Source organism: Corapipo altera, unplaced genomic scaffold (genome assembly GCF_003945725.1).
Source record: "Corapipo altera isolate COAL_440 unplaced genomic scaffold, ASM394572v1 120, whole genome shotgun sequence".
NCBI lineage: Eukaryota > Metazoa > Chordata > Aves > Passeriformes > Pipridae > Corapipo > Corapipo altera.
The window spans coordinates 67,586-89,259 of record NW_020885081.1 but is presented as its reverse complement, the minus strand read 5'-3'; the positions used below and the strand labels follow the sequence as shown (position 1 = coordinate 89,259).

Sequence of the window (21,674 nt, the reverse complement as noted above, 5' to 3'; positions counted from 1 at the left end):
GGGTGTCCCCGGTGCGGGTGTCCCCCGTACGGTCTGTCCGGGCCGTGCCCTCCGTGCCGGGGCGCGGGCGGCGCGTGCGCAGAGCGGGCGGAAGCGGGCGCGGGCAGGGCCGGTCCGGGGCGGTCGGTGCCGCGTCCACTCCGACCCCCGGGCCCTCGGCGCGGCCATGGCGGAGCCCCCGCGGCCGCAGCGGAAGCTGTCCCGGGTCGGGGAGAGCCTGTATCGCGTGCTGGGGCTGCAGAAGGGCAGCTCCCCCGAGGAGATCAAGAAGGCCTATCGGTACGGGGGGGTCCGGGGAGGGGACCGGCCGGGGAGTCGTCCCGCGAGCCTCGGCATGTGGGTCCGTCCTGGGAACGCGGCCGGGATCCCGCCCGGGTGGTCGCGGTCCCACCCCGGGGGCCTCGGTCTGTCCCGAGGGGCGAGGCTGTGCTCCCATCCCGGGGTTCTGGGTCTGTCCCGGGGAGCGAGGCCGTGACCCCATGCCGGGGGTCCCCCCGCCGCGCCCCGCAGGAAGCTGGCCCTCAAGTACCACCCGGACAAGAACCCCGATGACCCGGCGGCGGCTGAGCGGTTCAAGGAGATCAACAGCGCCCACGCCACGCTGAGCGACGCGGACAAGCGCCGCCTCTACGACCAGTACGGCTCCCTCGGGCTCTATGTGGCCGAGCAGTTCGGTGACGATGCCGTCCGGCACTACTTCCTCATGTCCAAGTGGTGGTTCAAGGTGAGCCGGCATCATCCAGATCCATGGGTTCAGTGGGCCACCGTCTCTCCCGGCAGGCCAGGGGCTTGTATGGGCTCACGGGACCAGCATGACAGGGCTCAGGTGAGCTCACGGCGCCTCCGTCCCTCCTGCAGGCGCTGGCGCTGTGCTGCAGTGCCCTCACCTGCTGCTGCTGCTGCTGCTGCTGCTTCTTCTGCTGCGGGACATGCTGCCCGCCCAAGGAGGAAGAGTCCTACAAGTACGTGGACCCCAAGGACCTGGAGGCGCAGATGCGCGCGGAGGACAGTGGTGAGTTGGGCTGGGTCGGGCTGGAGCCCCAGCAGCTGGAACTGCCTGCATTTGATTTGTTGAGGGCTCTGGGGTCTCCCCCTGTCACATCTCACATGGGGGATGGAGCTCTGGCTCAGGGCTTGGGTCAGATTTAGCCACAGCCAGCCAGCCCTCGGTGTTTTCTGTGTGAGCAAGGGCTGGTGACAGTGACAGAGGGAGTCACTGGATGGGCCATGGAGACGCCTTCTCCTCCTCCATTTGCCCCTGGGAAAGGGCCCCCCTGAATCAACCTGTGGCTCGGAGACCCTTCTCCTGTGCTCTCTAGGGTATGGAGCATGGGAAGAGCAGCCATGCTCCAGGCTGGCTCCATTCTCTGGCACTGGCAATGCTGGTGTCGATGGGGCTGACGCTGGGTGAGTGCCACGGGCTTCTGTGGGGTGGGGGCACTGCCACAGGGCTCTGCGCTGGCACTGTGGGAGCCCTTGCTCTGGGTGTGGGAGCTCTGGGCTGTGGGAGCCCTTGCAGGGGTATGGGGACACCCCAGATTCCTGCTCGCTGGCACCACGGGGTGGGGCTGAGCCACTGATCTACAGCTCTTCCTTTTCAGATCCGCAAATCCCTGTTGTGGCACAGCCCCCACCTGCCAGCACGGAGCCGCTGCCGGCTGCCAGCACCAGTGCTGATGCCTGAGGCTGACCCCTTCCCGCTGGCTCCCCCAGGACTCGAGGCATGGATCCTCCTTTGGGACTGTCACTTTCCGGGACCCTGGTCCCACCCTCTGGGCTGGCTTTCCAGCCCCAGCAGGGGTATAATCTCAGGTTAATTTGGCCAGCATCAATGCAGAGGCTCCCGGGCCCCTGCTCAAGCTCCGGGGCGATGCCCCTGCGTCCCAGCACTGGTGGTGGTGGTGGCCCAGAGCCCACCCTGCTGCAACCCCCCCAGTGCCTCGCCCGCTGCCGTGCCCTGCCGGGCACTGAGCACAAGCAGAGAGCACTCCAGGCCCGGCTCTGTAGCTCAGGCGAGGCAGCCGAGCTGTCCGAGACCATTCACACTGTAACCTCTGGGGCTGGGCTGAGCCCACTCCCCCCTCATGGGACCCTCCCGATGGGTGCTGGGTGCCAAACGCTGCTGTGGGGTCGGGGTGCTGCTGTCTGTACCCCTTTCCTCTGCCCTCTAGGTCTTGTGGGCACCATTAAAGGCTGATGGGAGGGGAGCTCGTGTCTGCCTCGGCTAATCTGGGGCTGCTGGAATGCTCCGCAGCAGGATGTGCCTCTGCCTGGTCCTGTCGTGCTGGGGGCTGTGCCCATGGGTCCCATGGGGTGGTGAGCTGAATGGGGTAGGCAGGTCATGTCCTGAGTGGGGTGAGTGTCACTTGTGTCCTACCACCCACCTGGAACCACTCTGTGTCCCCTGCTGCTGGCTCCCATAGGCTCTCTTCTCTTCCCTCTCCTTGCTGCTGCAGTCCTGGAGCCCTGCTCCCCACTGCCTGGCCAGGCAACCTGCTCCTGCCCTGCTCTCTAGGGAGCTGTGGCCCCGTGGAGGTCTAGGGCTGTCAGGGAGGGGGCTGAGGGGGACACAGTGAGCCCCTTGCCCTTTCCTCCCACCCCTGGTCACTGCCTCTATCTGCAGCTGCATGGGCTCTGTCTCACCCCCTAAATATAGCCAGGGTTCCAGGGTGAGTGGAGACAGAGGGGCCCTGGCACCAGTATTGCCACCCTGATGACACTGGGCTTGAACTGTGGGGTCTGGGGGATCCCAACCTCCCCTGACCCAGCTGCTTGCAGGAGGGGGCACCCCCCACCACCGGTATTACTCCCAATCCCACTCTGCCTGGGCCCTGCTCCCCTCTGGCTCTATGGCCCCGGCACCAGCCAGCCTTGGTCCCCTGGGACCTTGTCCTCCCCAGGTGGGAGGCAGCGGGGGAGCCCTGGGGAGCAGCACTGCTCACCGAGGCACTTGGGGCTGCCTGGGCCGAGGGCTCCGGGCTGGGATGGGGTGGGATGCGCACGGTGGAGGGGTTTGCTGGTCCCTGGGGGTCAACCAGTCCTCGGAGTTCAGCCAGTCCAGGGCTCAGCCCATCCCAGGGCCTCAGCTGGTCTCGGGGGATCAGCCGGTTCCGGGGTCAGACGGTGCCGGGACCAGCCGGTCCCTGGTGGGCTCAGGCGGTCCCGGGGGGCGGGCAGGGCCGGTGGCCCCCGCCGCGGCGCCGTGACTCAGTGTCACCCGACGCCGCCGACAGCTGCGGCCCTGGCGGGGCGGGGGCGGCTAAAATTAGCGCTGGGGGCCGGGGCCGGGGCCGCGACAGAGTGGGTAACGGGCGGCCGGAGCGGAGCGGAGTGGGGCCGAGGGGCAGAGCCGGGCCGGGCTGGGCCGGGGTCGCGGCCATGAACTTCGCGGTGGGGCTGAAGCCGCTGCTGGCGGAGGCGCGGAGCATGGAGAGCCTGGAGAAGCAGCTCATCTGCCCCATCTGCCTGGAGATGTTCTCCAAGCCCGTGGTCATCCTGCCTTGCCAGCACAACCTCTGCCGCAAGTGCGCCAACGACGTCTTCCAGGTGGGACCGGCCGGTGGGGCGGGGAAGGCACCGGGACCCCCGGCCGGCCTGTGGCGGCACCGGGAACCCCGGGACCCCAGGCCAGGGATGCGGGGGGGCGAGCGGCACGACGAACACCGGGCCCCCTTGTCGAGGGAGACCTGGCCTGGCGCCGGCTCCGGGACCGGCCGCCGGGACCTCCGGCTGAGCCGAGCTGAGCTGAGCTCGGGGCCGCTCCCGGCGGGCGGAGGGGGGGAGCGGGGGCCATGTCTGTGTCCCCACCTGTGTCCATGCCCCTGCCCGTCTCCATCTCTGTCTCCACGCCTGTGTCCTTGTCTCTGCCCGTGCCTGAGGGGTGCGGGGCGCGCAGCCGACGGGGTCTCGCTCCCTGGATGGGAGTTGCCGGGGGCCGCCGGGGTCTGCCGGGGTACCGGGGGTGCGCGGTGCCGCCGTCGTGACCCCCCGCGTGCCCTTCCCAGGCTTCCAATCCGCTGTGGCAGTCGCGGGGGTCCAGCGCGGTGCCGTCGGGAGGACGGTTCCGGTGCCCGTCGTGCCGGCACGAGGTGGTGCTGGACCGGCACGGGGTCTACGGGCTGCAGCGGAACCTGCTCGTGGAGAACATTATCGACATCTACAAGCAGGAGTCGGCCCGGTGCGGGGGAGCGGCGGGGCAAGACCCGCGGGGGAAGGGAGCCCAGGGGGGCACTGGGGATCCTCACGGGAGGGCAAGCACAGTGGGGTAAGGGGAGCCCATGGAAGACTGGGCATGCAGAGCTGGGGGCAGGAGTGCAGCTGGAGCTGGAGGGGTCATGGGGCTCATGTGGTGCTGGGGTGTCCCTGGGACTGGGAGTGACTCTGGGAGTAAGGGTGTTACTGGGGCTGGGGCATCCCTGAGGCCAGGGGTATCCCTGGGGGTCAGAAGTATCTCTGGGGCTGGGGTGTCTCTGGAGATGGGGTGGTCCCTGGGAGCTGGGGCGTCTCTGGGGTTGGAGGTGTTCCTTGGGGCTGGGGATGTCTGACTGAACCCCCTCCCACCCGACCCTCCTCAGACCCCTGCACAACAAGGCCGAGCAGCACCTCATGTGTGAGGAGCACGAGGACGAGCGGATCAACATCTACTGCCTGCGCTGCGAGGTGCCCACCTGCTCCCTCTGCAAGGTGTTCGGAGCCCACAAGGACTGCGAGGTGGCCCCACTGCCGGCTGTCTACCAGCGCCAGAAGGTGAGGGGCCCCGGGAGCCCTTGGGGGGCCGGGGGTACCCCTGCAGCTGCCCTCATGCCTGTTCCCCTCCCAGAGCGAGCTCAGCGACGGCATCGCCATGCTGGTGGCGGGGAATGACCGGATCCAGGCCATCATCACGCAGATGGAGGAGATCTGCCACACCATCGAGGTGAGGGCTGGGAGGCCCAGCCCTGGGGCTGTGCCAGTGGGGGGAACACGGTGGGGCTAGGGTGGTCTGGCCCCAGGGCTGTGCTGGGGGGACACGGTGCAGCCCCGACCCTCGTCCCGCAGGAGAACAGTCGGCGGCAGAAGCAGCACGTGGGGCTGCGGTTCGATGCTCTGTACGGGATCCTGGAGGAGCGGAAGAAGGAGCTGCTGCAGAGCATCGCAGCTGAGCAGGAGACCAAGCTGCAGCGTGTCCGTGGGCTCATTCGCCAGTACGGAGACCACCTGGAGGCCTCCTCCAAACTGGTGGAATCTGCCATCCAGGCCATGGAGGAGCCCCAGATGGCCGTGTACCTGCAGGTCCAGCCGGGGCACAGGGCTGGAAGGGGGACAGAAGCTTCTGGGGGCTGTGGCTGCCCTGGGACTGTGTGGTGGGGCCACAGGTCCCTGTGGGACCTGGGGCTGCATTGCAGGGCTGTACATGGGGAGGGCTGTGGTTACCCCCAAAGGATCTGGGGATGCCCCTGGGATGTGCTGGAGTGGGGCTGTGGTGGGGGTGATGTCTGGGAGATACTGATTCCTCCTTGCTTTCCTTCATAGCACTCCAAGGAACTTCTGAAAAAGTGAGTGGAGGGAGCAGGGCTGGGAGCACAGGGGGCAGGGGGGGTCACAGCTGTGTCTGTCCCTGCTGGGCTGTGGCTGAGGGCCCCGTGGGTGCTGGACCCCACAGCTCCGAGGGTCTGCCTGCCCTGCAGGATCACGGACATGTCCAAGGCATCCATGAGCAGCCGCCCCGAGCCTGGCTATGAGAACATGGATCACTTCTCCATCAACGTGGACTACGTGGCCGAGATGCTGAGGACCATCGAGTTCCAGACAGGTGCCAGCACCAGGACAAGTGCCCAGATTGCTCGGGGTGCCCAGCCCTCAGACAAGCAGAGCCTCCCACCACTGGACACCCTGTGAGGGGCTCACACACAGGAATGGGGATGTGACACCCCCCTGCCCAGCACTGCCCAGGGACCTTTCAGGGTCAACCCTGTCCTAGGCTCTTTCCTGGCTCCCATGCTGGGTTGGTCAAGTCCCTCTAGGGATGTTCTGGGCTAGTGAACACTCCCTTCTGAGGTGTCCTGGCTGGTTGTGTCCCTCCTGGGGTGTTCTGGGGTGTCCCGGGGTGTCCCCGTGCTGCAGGGAGGAGGGTCCCAGCTGAGCTGTCCCCTGCCTGCAGAGCCGCTGGGTGAGGATGAGGGTGATGGACCCGGGGAGGGCAGTGAGGCTGCGACGGAGGAGGATCGGCTGGACAGCCTGGAGGCGCCCGAAGCTGCTGAGGGTGAGTGTCTGCCATGCCTGCCTGGTGCTGTGTCCTGCCCAGTGCCATGCCCAGTGCCGTGCCTGTAGCTGTGCCGTGGCCTGCATGCAGGTGTGTGGGTCCTGCAGAGTGCCGGGGCATCCCTATCTCCATCCTGTTCCCCCTTTCCCTCTGCAGATGTGGGGCCGAGGCAGAAGCCAGTGAGTTCCCACCATGGTGAGACCCTGATGGGGACTGAGATGGTCAGAGCCATGGAGTGCTGTGGGGGAGAGGAGACACCTCCTTGGGGGGGATGGGGGTGGAGATGGGGATTGGAGGGGTCACACCTCAGGTGTTCCCCAGGCCATCCCTGTCTCCCTGCTTCAGGGGCTGGGGTCCTGCAGTCCCCACTGCGTGGGGCTGAGGCCACTTTTCCACATAGGTCAGCACTGAGGTGACACCGTGGGGCAATGTTGGCAACCCCCAGCTATGGCTGTCCCTGTCACCCCCTGGCTATGGCCATCCCTGGCACCCCTGGCTATGGCCATCCCTGGCACTCCCAGTCGAACTCCATCCCTGCTGCTGGAATTTCTCAAATGGGGACTGCCCCTCTCCAACATTAAAAGTGTGTAAGGACATCATCTCTGGTGCAGTGTGTGGGTGGGGTGGACACAGAGGCTGCCCCTCTGGTGGCTTCACACTGGTCCCATGGGGTCCAGCCCAGTGCAGCCCCTGCTCCCCCACCCAGTGGTGCCCCCAGAGCCCCAGTGCAACTCGGGAGTTTTACACTTCGGAGCCTGCTCTGCCCCCCACCCAACCACAGCCCTGCCTGGAGCCGAGGATCCACAGGCACCCTCCGCCCCTCCAGCCCCGGCTGCGCGCCCGCGGCAGCACTGTCCCCTGGGTGCTCCAAGCAAACACTGCCGGGATGAGCTGGCTGAGTACACACACGGCCACATCAGCGCCGGGTCGGGGCCCACGCCCCCCGAACCCCGGCCGGGCCCCCTGGGAGGGCAGCGGCAGCACTGGCTGCGTCACCCGCCTCGTCCCGCCGCCCTGGCGTCACGGCTGATGCGGCCGATGATGCACAAGGGGCCGGTGGTCCTCGGGCTGGGTGGGTCCTCTGGGGCTGCACTCCACGGGCGGGTCCCCACTGCCACCCCCTGCCCAGCTGAGGGGGCAGCAAGGGCTGGTCCCTCAGCCCCCCAGCTCCCGGTAGACCAGGAGCACATCTGGGGCCCCCGTGCTGGCCAGGGCCTGAGGAGCAGTGTCCTGGAGGATGGGTGACAGGGTAAGGGACATCTCTGCTCTCCTGCATCCCCAAACTGTCCCTCACGGCAGAGGCAGTGTGGCTTTGGGGACTGACCCTGGGGCCCAGCCGGGCTGCTCCCCATCACCATCTGCTCCCTCGCACACCAGAAACATGCCGGGGAGGGTTCGGGTGGTCCCTGGGGACTGAGAGGGCCTTGAGCCTCTCCATCCCCACACCAGCCATTTAGGGGTGCAGTATTTGCCTCTCTCCACCCCTCGGGGATGTCCCTCTGTTCCCGTCACCCTGCAGAGGTGACAGAGAGGGACTCACAAGCACTCAGCAGCCCCTCAGCATCCATGGGTGCTTCCCCAGCCTCAGAAGAGCCCCACCTGTGTTTTTCCCCAATTTGGGCAGTTTTCTTCCTTGTGTCCTGTCTCCAGAGGCTTATCACCTGTAGCTGCCCTCCCTGCCCAGCCTGTTCCTCAAGAAGCCCCCTGGCATTTGCTGATCCCTATGCTTGTCCAGTTAAATTGTAACCCTATATGGATTTTGGGAAGAGGTGATCTTTGCACTGAGCATGGATTCTAGCACCCACCCTGCTGCAGCTCCAGCTCAAGGATGTCTCCAAGGATCATCATTATTTCTTTATTCTTCCCCATAAGAGCTCACAGGCTCTCACCCTGCTGGGGGACTTCAACCACCCCTACAGGGCACAGTGAGCTGTAGGCAATCCAGGAGATGCCTGGAGGGCAACTTCTTGAGCCAGGACCAGAGGGGATGTAATACTGGACCTGATGGTCACCAATGCCAGTGAGCTAACTGGGGACATGGAGGCAGCCTGTGCTGCAGTGATCTTGCACTGGTGGAGTTTGCAGAGGGACGTGGCTCAGGTAAGGAGTCAGGTTAGGCCCCTGAACTTTAGGAAGGCAAACTTCCAGCTCTTTGGGGAGACAGTCAGTGGGATCCCCTGGGAGACTGACCTCAGGACAAGGGAACTGAAGAGAGCTGGCAGATGTTTAGGGAAATCTTCCATGGAACATAGGAGCCAGTGATCCCCAGGAGCAAAAAACCAGGCAAGGAAGGCAAGAGGCCATCAGGGCTGAGTAGGGACCTGCTGGTCAAACTGAAGGGACAGAAGCAAATGCACAGGCAGTGGAAACAATGACAGGTAACCTGGGAAGAGCCTAGAGATGCAGTTCAGTTGTGTAGGGGTGGGGTGAGGAAGGCCAAGGCAAAGCTGGAACTGGACCTGGCAAGGGATGAAAAGAATAACAGGAAGGGCTTCTACAGGTCTGCTAACTAGAAAAGAAAAGTCAAAGAAGATGTTACTCCCCATAAACAACACTGGAAAACTGTTAGCAACAGATGAGAAGGCTGAGGTGATCACCTGGGGAAGAGAAGGCTCCAGGGAGACCTGAGAGCCCCTTCCAGGGCCTAAAGGGGCTCCAGGAGAGCTGGAGAGGGACTGGGGACAAAGGATGGAGGGACAGGACACAGGGAATGGCTTCCACTGCCAGAGGGCAGCACTAGATGGGATATTGGGAAGGAATTCTTGGCTCTGAGGGTGGTGAGGCCCTGGCACAGGCTGCCCAGAGAAGCTGTGGCTGCCCCTGGATCCCTGGAAGTGTCCAAGGCCAGGTTGGACGGGGCTTGGAGCAACCTGAGCTGGTGGAAGGTGCCCCTGCTGTGTCATAGAGGTGGAACCAGACGACCTTTAAGATCCCTTCCAGCCCAAACTGTTCTGTGATTCTATGATAATTTTTTTCCAAAGGCCTTTTTCTGCACAAAGGACATAAAGTTAACATTCCTAAAGTTGTCTTTTCAGTTTCCTCTGGAAAGGCAGCTGGGTTGTCCATGTCCTGTCATCACTCACCCAACTGCGGGTCCCACTGATGGAATTTGGTTGATTTTACACATAATAGGGATATTTTCCATAACTGTATTTGTCCAAGTAGCTTTTATTATTGGTCCCAATCTTTGTTTTTATATTTTGGAAACTGAGCAATTAAATTCTCAGATGCAATTCAGCTGTGAGTGGTTTTTGTGTCTCTCATGCAGGCAGCAGCAATGACTGATGGTGGGATTCTCTTTCTCCAGTTCCCAACTCCTTCCATGCCCCAAGAAGTGGTTTGCAAATAATACCACTTCCCGTCCTCTCACCCTTCTCATATTTGGGGCATGTCTCATCCCCATGGAAAATCTTCACAGGGTTTGGGGGACTGAAGGAGGGATGTGTCCCTTTGCACAGCATCAGTCAGTCATGTGCCAGGGTCAATTTAGGGTGTGATTATCCATCCACAGGAACCATTTTCCTGGTCCAAATGTCTTCTCTTTCTTCAGGGGGAGTTTTAAAATCCCAGAACCGTTACCCAACACGGGTGTGAAATTTAGATTTAAATCTGATGTTAAAACTCCTCAACCCAAAGGGTCCTCAGCTGATTGTGGCACTGGAAAACCAGCAGTTCCACAGAGGGAGATGTGGATTCTCCCAAATGATTGGACAAGTTGTAAAATCAGGTTTCTTTGGATCCCCATAAAACAACAACGTTACAAAAGCACTTCTACATTTTAGGTTACATAAAGATATTTAAAAAATGACAGAGCTTTGTACTTTTATATCCTCAGTCAGTCAGAACTTCACGTTTCCAGATGGGCATGAGTGCCATGCATCTTTTCTGGACTCAGGGACCTTTTCCACACTCTTGATGGATCCAAAAGTTGATTCCTGTTCCTTTCACTGCTATGTATGTTCTTAACACTGCAGTGTAAGGACCTTCCCATCTTTCTTGGAGAGTCTCATCCGTCTGTGTTCGGACATGCACCACATCTCCAGGCTGAAAAAAGTGTCCGTGAGTGTCCAGGGGAAGGAGGGGGGAGTGGCTCTGATTTACATACTTGTGAATGAGGGTAAATGCTGTGAAAGAGAAATTAAATATTTCTTTGCCACTGCCTGTCCCTTTCCCCTCATCCTATCTCTGTGTGTGCTCACAAGGTGTTATGTGAAAAGGGGAGATCTCCCTGACCCTTACTGTGGGGAGTTTTCCTGACCACAAAAACATATCCAAAGCAATACCCAGACAAGCCCTAAGCCTCAATAAAAGTGTTCAGTGTGCATGGGGTGCAGCTCCTACCCAAGAGGCCCCTGTGGGGCACAGATAGATCCAGCCCATTGACTGATCCCAGCAGTTACTGTGGAGTCTTCCCTGACTTTTCCCCCGTTCTCAACTTTCTTCTATACTTTATAATTCTTTATGTTTAGGTGGAGCTTGAGTGACTTCAGTCATAAATATCTTTGTTGCTGTCTGGTGTAAAATTCTCTCACTTCACCTTTAAAGATACAGTCAATAAAATCTAGAGCTCATTTCCAGTGGGGGGTGGTCATACCTTGGAGGGGGGTAACTCTGGGATGGAGGGATATGTTAATATTACAATCAGGCTTTAATGAACCAAGATCATCTGAGGAGAGTGATTTCCCCACAGTTGTTGGCTCAGCAACAGGACATCTTCTCCATTTGTCCCTTGGTTGGCAGGTGCCATAAGGTTTATCAGCTGTAAAGCACCACAAAGTTCCCCTCCCTACAGGGATTCCCACAGACCCTGCTCACAGTATCTCCACTCCATCCCACCCCCCATTCCACCCCCTGAGCAGGTCCTGCCTCTTCTGTGGGGAATTGTCGTGGAGCTGCCCCTGCAGCCCATCCAGGGAGCAGCAGCTGCATTTCACCCCATAATTTCCCTACTGTTACAACTTCTGTTAGGACGTGAGTAGAACTCAGTTTCCACTAATTTTACCTCCAGCCGCCTTCTCACATAATCCATCCCATAGTCACTCAAGCTCCACGATGTCCAAACTGAGTGTGTTTCACACTTTTGTACTGTGTGGATTTTCTGGTACGTTTGCAGCATGTGGGTTGTCCAGGATTAGTGGGGGAAGCTGGTAGGGTAATTGTTTCATAATCATCCAAACTCTAACATGCAACACAGTCACTAGAACAAAAAGCAGAAGGGTCAACACCAACAAAAGAGCATCAGGGTGAAGCACTTGGTTGAGAATTCCAGTGGCTGTTGGTGACCACCCACAGGGTGGGTGAACACCCACCATCGGTGTTCTCTGTGTTTCTCCACCTGTCCCATCACACAATGTATTTCCTCCACATTGTGATGGACAGTAATCAAAGTCTTTTGTCCCCTTTCTCAGGCTCCTTCCAGCAAGTCTCTCAGATTTTCACGTTGTAACAGTTTATTTACCAGCGCGAGGTTCACACCAATGGAAGTCGCTGCAAGTCTTGAATCAAAGCATAATTAGATTATACATCCTATTAATTTTTACAGCCTGATTAAAATTGCATCTCATCATTTTGACAAAATTACAAGTACAGAAATCAGAGTGATTACTTGTATCTACAGTACCATTATCCACAAATGCAAAATCACAAGGAGTTCTCATATAAGCACCTCCTTTACCAATATACACATACAGTTTTCAGGTTTTCATTAGGATGAATCTCAAAATTACAAACATTTTGCTCAACATTAAGACAAATGTCTTGATCTTTGATGGTGTGACTTTCATAAATTAATCCTTATTGCTCTCATGTAATGCATATATCAACATCAATAGTCTGCCATTTATTTCCATCTTTTTGGGCCCACACTGTGCTCCAGAGAGGGGAGTATAGTTCTCTTGTGATTCAATTCTAAGGCAGTGATTGGGTATATATCATATACCAAAGTATTGTGTATCACCAGCACAAAAACTGTGGCCATGTTGCTGATGGGATCATAGAGAAAATGAACTAAGTACCACCAGGATTGGAATTTCTTTTCAAATTCAATCCCATTATCCCAAATTACCTTTCAAATTTCAATAGGTAAGGCACCTTCTTCACCTTCCCCTAAGATTGTAACTGCCATTGGTTGCATCCACAGTTCATTCACAGATGTGAATAGAACTCAGCTTCCTCTGATTTCACCCCCAACCATCCTTCCACACAAGGTTGCCCTAGAATTCCTTCCTCTATAGTATTTCCAAAGGGCTCATTACTGCTTTGACTCCAGGAGTGGACAAATTCTCATGAGACAAAGGTGATGCTCCACCTAAGCCTCTTGGTATAACCTGGATGCCTCTGATTCATCCTTTCTGCCTTCCCATTGGACTGTGGGCTCCATGGGGTGTGTAATTCCCAAATAATCTGTGACAACCTGGACACTTCCTGCACTATTGCTGTTATAAGGTTGGGTCCATTACCTGAAGAAATTTCTTCTAGAATACCCAACCTGGGTATTATTTCTTTTAACAAACCTTGATCAGTGTTCTACTCTGGTTGGTACAAAACAGGAAAGCCTTGACCAACCAGAAAAGTGATCAATGAATACTGATAAATGTTTGCATTGATTACATCTGGGTAATTCTGTAAAATCCCTTGGCCAAAGTACCCCAGGGCTTATTCCTCACTTTACACTTCCCCCCCATGTTTTCTTTCTTATTTTTGGATTATCAGCACAGCAAGTTACACATTTTTTTATTACTTTGTCTGCAAAGCTTTGTGCCTTGGGTCCAGAGAAATTCTCTGCTAAAAGCAGTGACACATCTGCTCCCACGTGTATCTCTTGATGCAGCCTTTTAAGCTGGGCTTCCATCATCCCCTCAGGGACCAAGAGCTGCTTCACAGGTGTTTCCCACCATCCTTCTTTATTTTTAGTACAGTCCAGCTGTTCTGCACATTGTTCCTCCCCTTTTGTATAATTCGTTGGAAATGAAACTACACAGGGTTGTGGAACCAACACTTCTTGGTTTCCTCAATGCAGCTTCTTTCCCTGCTGCATCTGCTCTTTGCTTCCCCTTTACAGGGTCGGGATTTCTTTCCTAGGGCACTTTTAGATTGTTGTAGCTTTATTTGCTTGAAGAACTGCTTTCACTAGCTTTGTAATTACAGATCCATATTTCTCCAAACTCCCCTGCGAGTTCAAAATTTGTCACTCTTCCCAAACTGCCCCATGAGTATGGACTACGCCAAAGACAGGTTTGAGTCAGTATAAATATTGACTTTCTTTCCTCAGCTCAATTGCAGGGGCTGAGTGAGGGCTCAGAGTGCAGCTCTCTGGCAGAGGTGTTGCTGGGCAGTGGGTTGTTTCCTGGTGCCCCCCTGGCAGTGTCCACAGTGTGACCAATTTCCTGCTGTCCGTTCAACGTGTCACTGCTTCCATCAGCAAAGAGCTGCACAACCCATGGGGCAACCCACTTAAGGTCCCTCATTCTGTAACTACAGAACAAGCTGCTCCAGTATCCACTAGAAAATCCATTGTTTCATTCCCCAGCTTACCTGGAACAAAGGATTGGCCAGGGCAATGATGAGAGATGCCTCTGGTCCCCTTCAGTCCAGCCCAGTTTCTGTCATAAGTCCCACCTCTTCTGATTCTCCCCTCTGTCTGTTTGCAATTCGGGACACTCCTTTTCCCAGTGCCCCTCCTGTTTGCAACAGGCACCCTGATCCTTCTGGAGGGGTGTTAATCCTCACCCTTGTCCCCAAAATCCACCTCACCCTCTGCCTCCTCTCTATCCCTGCATGTTGGTCAGGGCAGCTGACAACAGATTTGGGAATCTCACTCAGCTTTTCTCCTTCTCTTCTGCCTCTTCCCTATTCACAGACATCACTTGGGAAATAACCATCCTCAGTGCTCCTTCTCTCTTTCTGGATTTCTTTCTAATACCTGGCACGAACTGCTCAAGCAAGAGTCTGTTAAACAGCACCCTGCTTCCCTCCCTTGCTGCATCTGAGTCCACACCTGTGGGAGCCGCCTCACACAATCTTACATAAAAAGCCCAAGGAGACTCCTTTGCTCCCTGCTTCTGTTCGTACAACTTGCCAAGGTGTTTTGGTTTCTCCACTCCCTTCTGGATTCCCAATTAAATCAAAATTAAATCCTGATACAATTTTAGTGAATCTCACCAGTAGTCTGATTGAAATCCCACTCTGGGTCATTCTTAGGGAGAAATTCGTCAGGATTTGGAATGCCCTGAACCTGAACTTAATCCTTCTGTTTTCTTAACTCCTCCTTCCCGAGCCTTTTCTAAACTGCCCTCCATTCCTCATGGGGAGACAAGTATTTCAGAAGAGCCCAGTTTGGATTATGAATTGACATCACGGTTTTAATCCCACTGCACATTCCCTCGGGATTCCTGTGGCATCTCCCTGCTCGCTGATTCTGATTCAGCGAGTCCGAAGTGTGACCTGCACACGCACGTCCACTGCCTCCCCCTTCTGGTCCGGCTGCTGCCTTAAAGGTGCTTCTAATACCGACTTCCCTTTCTCTCTGGTCCTCCAGAAAACAGGCGTTGCATCAAACCCAGCTCTTTCATTGCCAGATTCACTGACCACCTCCAGCTTTGATCCTCGTGTTGGAGGAGCTGCCGACAACGAAACTTAGAGTTTTTGTCTTTTTTTATCTTCTCATCCTATACAATGAGTATCTTTCCCCTTACCCTCTTTTCTTGTTCCATTGACCAAAAAATATGTTTCATTTTGATACTTTGAATTTCCTAAACCACATTTTTTCCTTACTTTACTAATTATTTCTTAAAGTGAAAAGCAAATCTACATCAGGGACTTCATCCCAGTTGTTTTGCCTCCTACAAAATAACATTTGTAAAATCATATTATGCTTCAAAGACCTATTTTCCAGAAAATTTTCACCATCATCTAATTTATATTGAGGCCACCACTGATTAGAGCATCTTTTCAATTTATCTTCAGTCTTATGGTCACCCCCAGATTTATCCAGTTCTTCAGGATATGTCCAAGGGGAGAGCAAAGGGGAATTTTTAAAGAATCAGAGGAACCCATTTCAGTTCTGAAATTTCCGATGTTTCATACACTATCCCAGTGCACACACTTCTAACCCCAGTTTCTACATCACCAGCTCCTGGTGTAAAAACATGTGCAAATACCAAAAATCCAGTACGTGTGTTACCAAAGTGTAGAAACAAAATTTTTGCTTCTGCAGCTTATGCAGAGCACAATCCCAAAATCCTGCTGTTTGGCAATTTTCAGCCACACCCCTCACCAAGCAGATGCCTCCAGAATGTGTTGTGCCCTTGCGGTGCTGGTTGTCCCAGTGTCAGGGCTGGTCGTGTGCAATCCCCAGTCACCAGGTGGGTGCACAGCCCCAGTTCCCACTCTGAGGGGAGGGATTTCTGGCTTTATTCCAGTCAGCACAGAGACGGGGTCTGGGGTTTTCCCCCAGGCCGTTCCCTGCTCCCCAAGCATCAGAACTTTACACTATTTACCCATTTGAGCAAACAAAGGCACCAGCATTCATTGGTAACAGCTTACAGAACTCTTTTATTGACTAGCACTCAAACCCCTCTTTGCTGGGTGTCTCTCCCTTCCCACACTGATCCCTCTGCAGGAGCAGCTCTTCCCTCTGTTTGTTGGGGGTCTGTTCTGAGGAGGTGGTCAGTGAGTCACTGGTTGTGACCTCCCGCTGCTGGAATTACCTTTTCCCCAGGTGCTGCCCAGTCCTGCTGACAACACTCCTGGTGCTTCTCACCCAGGCAGCCCGTTCCTCTTGGAGTGGTCTTCCTTTTTCCTTAAAAGAGAAGATTAGCCGAGCCTACAAGGTTCATGGTGCTATTGCTTAATCATGACTGTCCAGCTGCAGCTACTGAAGGACATGAAGGACAACAAAATCCTCAGTGGTGACGCTGAGCTGAGGAGGTGACAGTGGCATCTTCTCCCAGCAGATCTGGGTGAGCAACAGTTCCCTGGGTGGGGGGATCCACAAAGCAGGAGGGGCTGTGGATGCAGCATCTGGTCAGGCTGGGAGAGAAGGGGCGAGAAGGAAGTGACCTCTGCAGCCCAGGGAGGGGTCCCAGTGATGCTGAAGGGATTGGAGCACCTGCTGCAAAATAAGGGACTGGGGTGGTTTGGGGGGTTGAATCCATGTAAATACTTGCCTGATGGGAGGGAAAGAAGAGGGAACCGAGCTCTTCCCAGTGGAGCCCCATGACAGGACGAGAGGCAACTGGCACAAACTGGCCTCCAAAGGTTTGGGGTATTTTTGCAGTGAAGCTGATCACACAGGTTATCTGGAATAGGCTGCCCAGAGGCCCCTAGAGCCCTCCCACACCCAGCCCTGCTCATCAGGGTTGGCTGAAGTGGAGTGTCCAGGTCAGTGTCCCATCCAATATGAATATCTCCAAAGAATAATTGTCCCAGTACAATCCTTCTTCCAGCTCCAGGGTCCTCATGCCGTAGTGGAATTTGCCCTTTCAAGCCCCAATGGACACAGCACAAGCAGCTGGAGTAGAGGTTGGACTGGGGGATCTCCCCAGGTCCCTTCCAGCTGCAGCCAAGCCTCAAGCTCATTCCCAAAGGCCTCCTGGCATTCCTCAGCTCCCTCATCCCTTGGAGCTGCCTCCTACCAGAGCCATCTGGTCACCAAAAGTGGCTCACTCAAAATCCAGGGGCTGCACCTCCTGCCTGCACCCCTCTACCTGCTCTCTTGCCTGCCCCGGGCACCGACCTCCTCTACCATCACATCCTCACACAGTCCTTCCCAGGCACCCCTCCCAAAAACACTCCTCCCTGCTCCAGCCCTGCCACACTGCCCCTCCAGCATGTAGTGGGATGTTACCACAGAATTTTCAGCTGGTTTAGATAGGAAGGGACCACCCAGTCCCACCCACCACCACAGGCAGAGACACCTTCCACAGACAGGGCTGGAGGTCCTGGTGAGGAACAGGGCTACCCATGGGGAGGCTGAACCTCCCCCAGCTGCCTCAGAAGGTTTCATCCCTGTCCTCTTGGTTGGGGGCCTGAAACACAGCCCACTACAGTGTCCCCCTCCCTGCCCATGGCTCCAGCCCTGACCTGCTCAGCAGCACCGTGTGTCCCACAGAGGTGCCCCCCACCCCCGGTGCTCCTGAACGGTGTCTGTCCCTCCCCAGCCTCACCAGCCATCCCAGGGTGGAGCTGCTTCACCCACTCACATCCCCACAGGTGGGTGCAGCCACTGTGCCCAGCTCACTGGTGATGAGGACCCGCTGTTCCCACCACTCTGTGCCCTCTGCTTCCCACTGCTGCCACACCTGAGGGTCTGGGAGCATCTTCTCTCCCCAGAGACCACAATATCTCATGCCCTGGCCCGGGAACACACACAGCCCCATCCCCAGTGCTGGTGGGTTTGTGCTGACAGCCCAGCTGCTGCCACCCAGTCCCAGCCTAGCTCATCCTGTTCCCTGTTCCTGGTGAGCCCTTTCTCCATTCCCAGTGAGCGCATTCCCCATTCCCTCTGAGCCTGTTCCCCCATTCCTAGTGAATGCATTCCCCCACTTCCAATGAGTCTGTTTCTCCATTCCTGGTGAGCCTATTTCCCATTCCTGGTGATCCCCTTCCTCAATCCCAGTGAGCCTATTCCCCCATTCCCTGTTCCTGGTGACCCCATTCCCCATCCCTTGTGGGTCCATTCCCCACAACTGGTGAGCCCATCCCCCATTCCCAGTGAGCCCGTTCCCAGTTTTCCAGCCCCTGGCCCAGCACAGCCCCAGCTGCCCCCGCCCCGCACTTGCTCACGCCTCGAGTTTCCACCACGTTTTATTACAAAATCGGTGCAGGACCGTCCCGGGGCCGGTTCCGCTCCCACTCACCCCAGCGCCGGGGCTGAGGCGGGTGCAGCCGGTGCCGGTGTCGGTGCCGGTGCGTTCGCCGGTGAGGCGCCGGGTGCCCCACAGCGCAGAGCCCGAGGCGGTGGCCGGAGGCCGGTGCAGACCCGGGGTTACGGGGGTTCCCGGGGGGTCCGGCGGTCCCGGGGGGGGTTCAGGGTCAGCGTCCCACGGCGTCGAGGATGCGGCGGTTGGAGTCGGCGCGGGCGCGCTGGCTCTGGGCGCGGGCGAGGAGCAGGAGGTGCCGTAGGAGGTGGAAGGTGAGGTCGATGGAAAGCGGCGGCTCGTCCCGCCGCCCTCTCCACTGCCCCGGGGCCGGCGGCGCCAGCGGCGGCCAGAGCGGGCGGCCCCGATCCCCGATCCCGGCCGCGGCCGCCGGGACGGAGCCGTCGGTGGTGGCGGGGAGGGCGGCGACGGGCGGCGAGCGGGCGAGCAGCAGCAGCAGAGTGAGCAGCGCCCGCCGCATCCTCGGTCCCTCCGAACCTGCGAGTCCGAGGGCTCAGCGCCACAGTAGAGACCGGGGCGGCTGCGGGGGCTCGACGGGAATCGCGTCCCCGGCGGCGCGGGGACCGCCCCGGGCTCGGTGCCCCCAGCCCGCCCGGCCGCCCCGTCCCATCCCCGCTGCGCCCCCCGGCCCCGACCCGGCGCTGTCCCCGCCCGGTGCCCAAGCCCCGGCCCGTACCCGGTGCGCTGTGCCCGTCCCCTGTTGCTGCCGGTGCTGGCGGCGGAGCGAGCGCGGTCCGTCCCGCGGGAGCTGAGCCGGCGGCGCGTCCGGGGGTTATATCGGCCCCGGAGCCCGGGCTGACGTCAGCGCCGGGCACGCACGGGGCGGCGGGGGGCGGGAGCGGGGGGCGGGAGCGGGGGGCACCGGGGCGGCGGGGAGCGGGTTCCCGGCGGCGGGACGGGGCTGCGGGGCAGCGGGTCCCCGGCGGAGGGGCAGACCGTGCTCTCCCCGCGCTCGGGGGCCGCCGCTCCGGTTCCGTTCCGGCGCCCGCCAACGGGGCTCGGCGGTGCCGCGGCCGGTGCCAGCAGGTGCCTTGGATCGTTCTGTCCCCCGCTCCCCCGGTTCCCTCGCTCCCTCTCCCGGCTCTGCTGCCCCCCGCCAGTCCCGTTCTCCGCCGCTGTCCGCGGTGCTGAACGGCCGGGACGCACCGTTGAGCTGTACCGGTGAGCTCCCGGTGAGATGTACCGGTGAGCTGTACCGGTGAGCTCCCGGTGAGATGTACCGGTGAGCTCCCGGTGAGCTGTACCGGTGAGCTCCCGGTGAGATGTATCGGTGAGCTCCCGGTGAGATGTACCGGTGAGCTGTATCAGGCTGAGCCGTGGCTCCCCCTCGACGGACCCCCACGTTACCGGGTCGAGCGGCCGCCTCGAGCAGCGGCGTCCTGAGCAGGGAACGTGGGCGGCGGCAGGGGGGATCCCTGGGCGTGTGGGGGATCCCTGGGCGTGGGGGGGACACCCCGGGCACCGGCAACTCCGGGGCAGGACAGTCATGGGTGGGGGACCCCCGGCCTGTCTGTAGCCCCGTGCCCCGGGCAGAGCGGGTGGTGCCGAGGTGCAGGAGCTGCAGACCCCGAAGCGCAGCGGCAGCACCGGCCAAGTCCTGTGAGTCATAGAGCGGAGACACCGGAGTCGGCAGCGGCGTGCTCGATGCAGGGTGTTCCGATGGGGCACCAGCGCCGCTGCCAAACGGTGAGGTGGCTGCTGGTGCTTCACATCACTGCTGGCAGCCCCCCGAGTGCACCACAATACTGCCGGCAGACCCCTGAGTGCACCACAACGCTGCCGGCAGACCACCGAGTGCTTCACACTGCTGCTAACAGACCCCCGAGTGCAGACCCCCAACCCCAACTGCAGCCAAGCCAACACCCAGAACCGACGCTGGTGCAGGTGCCCAGCTAGGCCCAGACTGGGCTCCTTCCACAGTGCCAGTGTTGGGCAGATCTGGGGACAGAGGCTCAGTCTGGCCCCTTGCACGGTGTGTCCCACACCAGGTGGCACAGGGCAGGGGGGCACAGCCCTGCTCGCAGCGAGGCAGCACACAGTGCCACGGCCCCGTGACATGATCCAGCGTGAAGGTTGGCACTCGGCACCGCTTCCCACAGTGGCAGGGCACAGCCCTCAGCAGGGCCTGGGCTCAGGCCCCCAAGCCTTGGCAGCCCCATGCCATGGGGCAGCTACTCCTGGGGACAAGTGGCTCACGCCACGTGGCTCATGCCATGCTTGCAGTTCACTCACTGCTGACACCCCAGAGCCTCCTGTACCCCCAGACAGAGCTGTAAGAGGCTCAGTGCCTCGGGACTGCAAAATCCTGCCTCCCACAGCACCCACCCCACATACTGGAGAGAGCCTGGGCCAAGCCCACACAAGGCTCGAGGTCCTCCTGAGGTCCTGGTGCCATCCATGCATGGTTCCATCACCTGGCCCCAGCCCTGTGCTGCTCTACCGAGCACTGCTGGGGGCTGCAGCCACAACCCCTTCCCATTTCTCACCCTCAGGCAAGGGCCAGCAGCTGGGTAGGCTCTATAGCCCCATCCCCAGATGAGTGCACAGGAGCAGGATTCAGCTCCTCTATGCTTCGGGTTGTACTCACCTGCCTAGAGTGGCCCCAAAGCCCGGGCCAGCCCAGGGCCAACCCAGGGCAGAAGTGTGAAGGTGAGGGAGGAAGGACAGATGGTGCATCCTCTCCATAAGGGCCATGCTGGCAGCCTGCAGAATCCAGCTGGTGCCAGCACCAAAGGGATGGCTCCATTGAGCTGCATGGGGCTGCTACAGTGAGACCAAGGGGGCTGGGACTCAAGGCCCTGTGGGGGTGAGGTGAACCATCATGATCCTACCAGCTCCACTCAAAGCCCCTGGCTGCGATGTGCTGTGTGAGCTGGGTTGTGTCTGCTCACTCCTGGTGTAGGGTGAGCATGGACACACATCCCCACGGGGCAGCAGCGCTGGTGGCGGCAGCCCTGGCCCAGCCCCAGCTTCAGCCCTACTCCCCACCCTTCCCACAGCTGCAGTGGAACCTGGTGATCCCCTAAGCCACCATCCACCCTCTGTTGGAGCCCCCTCTCCTCACCCAGTCAGTGGGGCAGCTCACCCCATCAGCCTGCAGTCCACAGCCCCACACTCAGTGCCTTGGGACAAGGCAGAGTGGAGCTGTCGATCTGTAACACAGGAATGGTCACTCTGGAACTGCTTCTGCAGGGCCTGGAGGGGTTGCTGGGCCACGACCCTGAGGGCCATGGGAATCGAGAGTGAAAACCACCATTTATTGGTGCTCTGACTGTCTACAGCAGAGTCACACCAACTCCCATTTTCAGGGGAAGCACCCCCAGCCTGCAGTGACCCCAGCTCTGTGCCCATGGTACTGCCAGCCCAGGGCCAGCCCCAGCCCAGTGGCACTCCCACTCCTGCTTCCTCCAGGGATGTGCCATGGGGAAGGGGAGTGATGCCCGGGGCAGGAGGACTCTATGCAGGCAGGGGCCAGGAGAGGGTTGAGCATGGATGGAGAAACACATTGCAGGCAGAGCTGCCACACGGTACAGCCAGAGCTGGAGCCGGAGCCA

At 58.8% G+C, this 21,674-nt stretch overlaps 3 protein-coding genes across 3 annotated transcripts; 2 read left to right on the top strand and 1 right to left on the bottom strand.

The window, feature by feature from the left end:
* Positions 1 to 104: 104 nt before the first annotated feature.
* Positions 105 to 2,207, top strand: DNAJC5G (DnaJ heat shock protein family (Hsp40) member C5 gamma). The gene is made up of 4 exons (XM_027669459.1): positions 105 to 279; positions 511 to 724; positions 859 to 1,012; positions 1,602 to 2,207. Exons 1-4 carry the CDS (start codon positions 167 to 169, stop codon positions 1,682 to 1,684), a joined length of 564 nt encoding a protein of 187 aa, XP_027525260.1. The 5' UTR covers positions 105 to 166; the 3' UTR covers positions 1,685 to 2,207.
* Positions 2,208 to 3,363: 1,156 nt separating this feature from the next.
* TRIM54 (tripartite motif containing 54) lies at positions 3,364 to 6,840 on the top strand. Its single transcript, XM_027669456.1, has 10 exons — positions 3,364 to 3,546; positions 4,005 to 4,177; positions 4,575 to 4,746; positions 4,820 to 4,915; positions 5,038 to 5,271; positions 5,512 to 5,534; positions 5,667 to 5,791; positions 6,140 to 6,241; positions 6,398 to 6,436; positions 6,642 to 6,840. The coding sequence occupies exons 1-10, from the start codon at positions 3,379 to 3,381 to the stop codon at positions 6,650 to 6,652; spliced, it is 1,143 nt and encodes a 380-aa protein (XP_027525257.1). The 5' UTR covers positions 3,364 to 3,378; the 3' UTR covers positions 6,653 to 6,840.
* An 11,188-nt stretch (positions 6,841 to 18,028) lies between these two features.
* On the bottom strand, positions 18,029 to 21,351 carry UCN (urocortin). The gene is made up of 4 exons (XM_027669450.1): positions 21,206 to 21,351; positions 19,051 to 19,796; positions 18,797 to 19,015; positions 18,029 to 18,597 (listed from the first exon to the last, which is right to left on the bottom strand). The coding sequence occupies exons 1-4, from the start codon at positions 21,349 to 21,351 to the stop codon at positions 18,275 to 18,277; spliced, it is 1,434 nt and encodes a 477-aa protein (XP_027525251.1). The 3' UTR covers positions 18,029 to 18,274.
* Between the last annotated feature and the right edge of the window lie 323 nt (positions 21,352 to 21,674).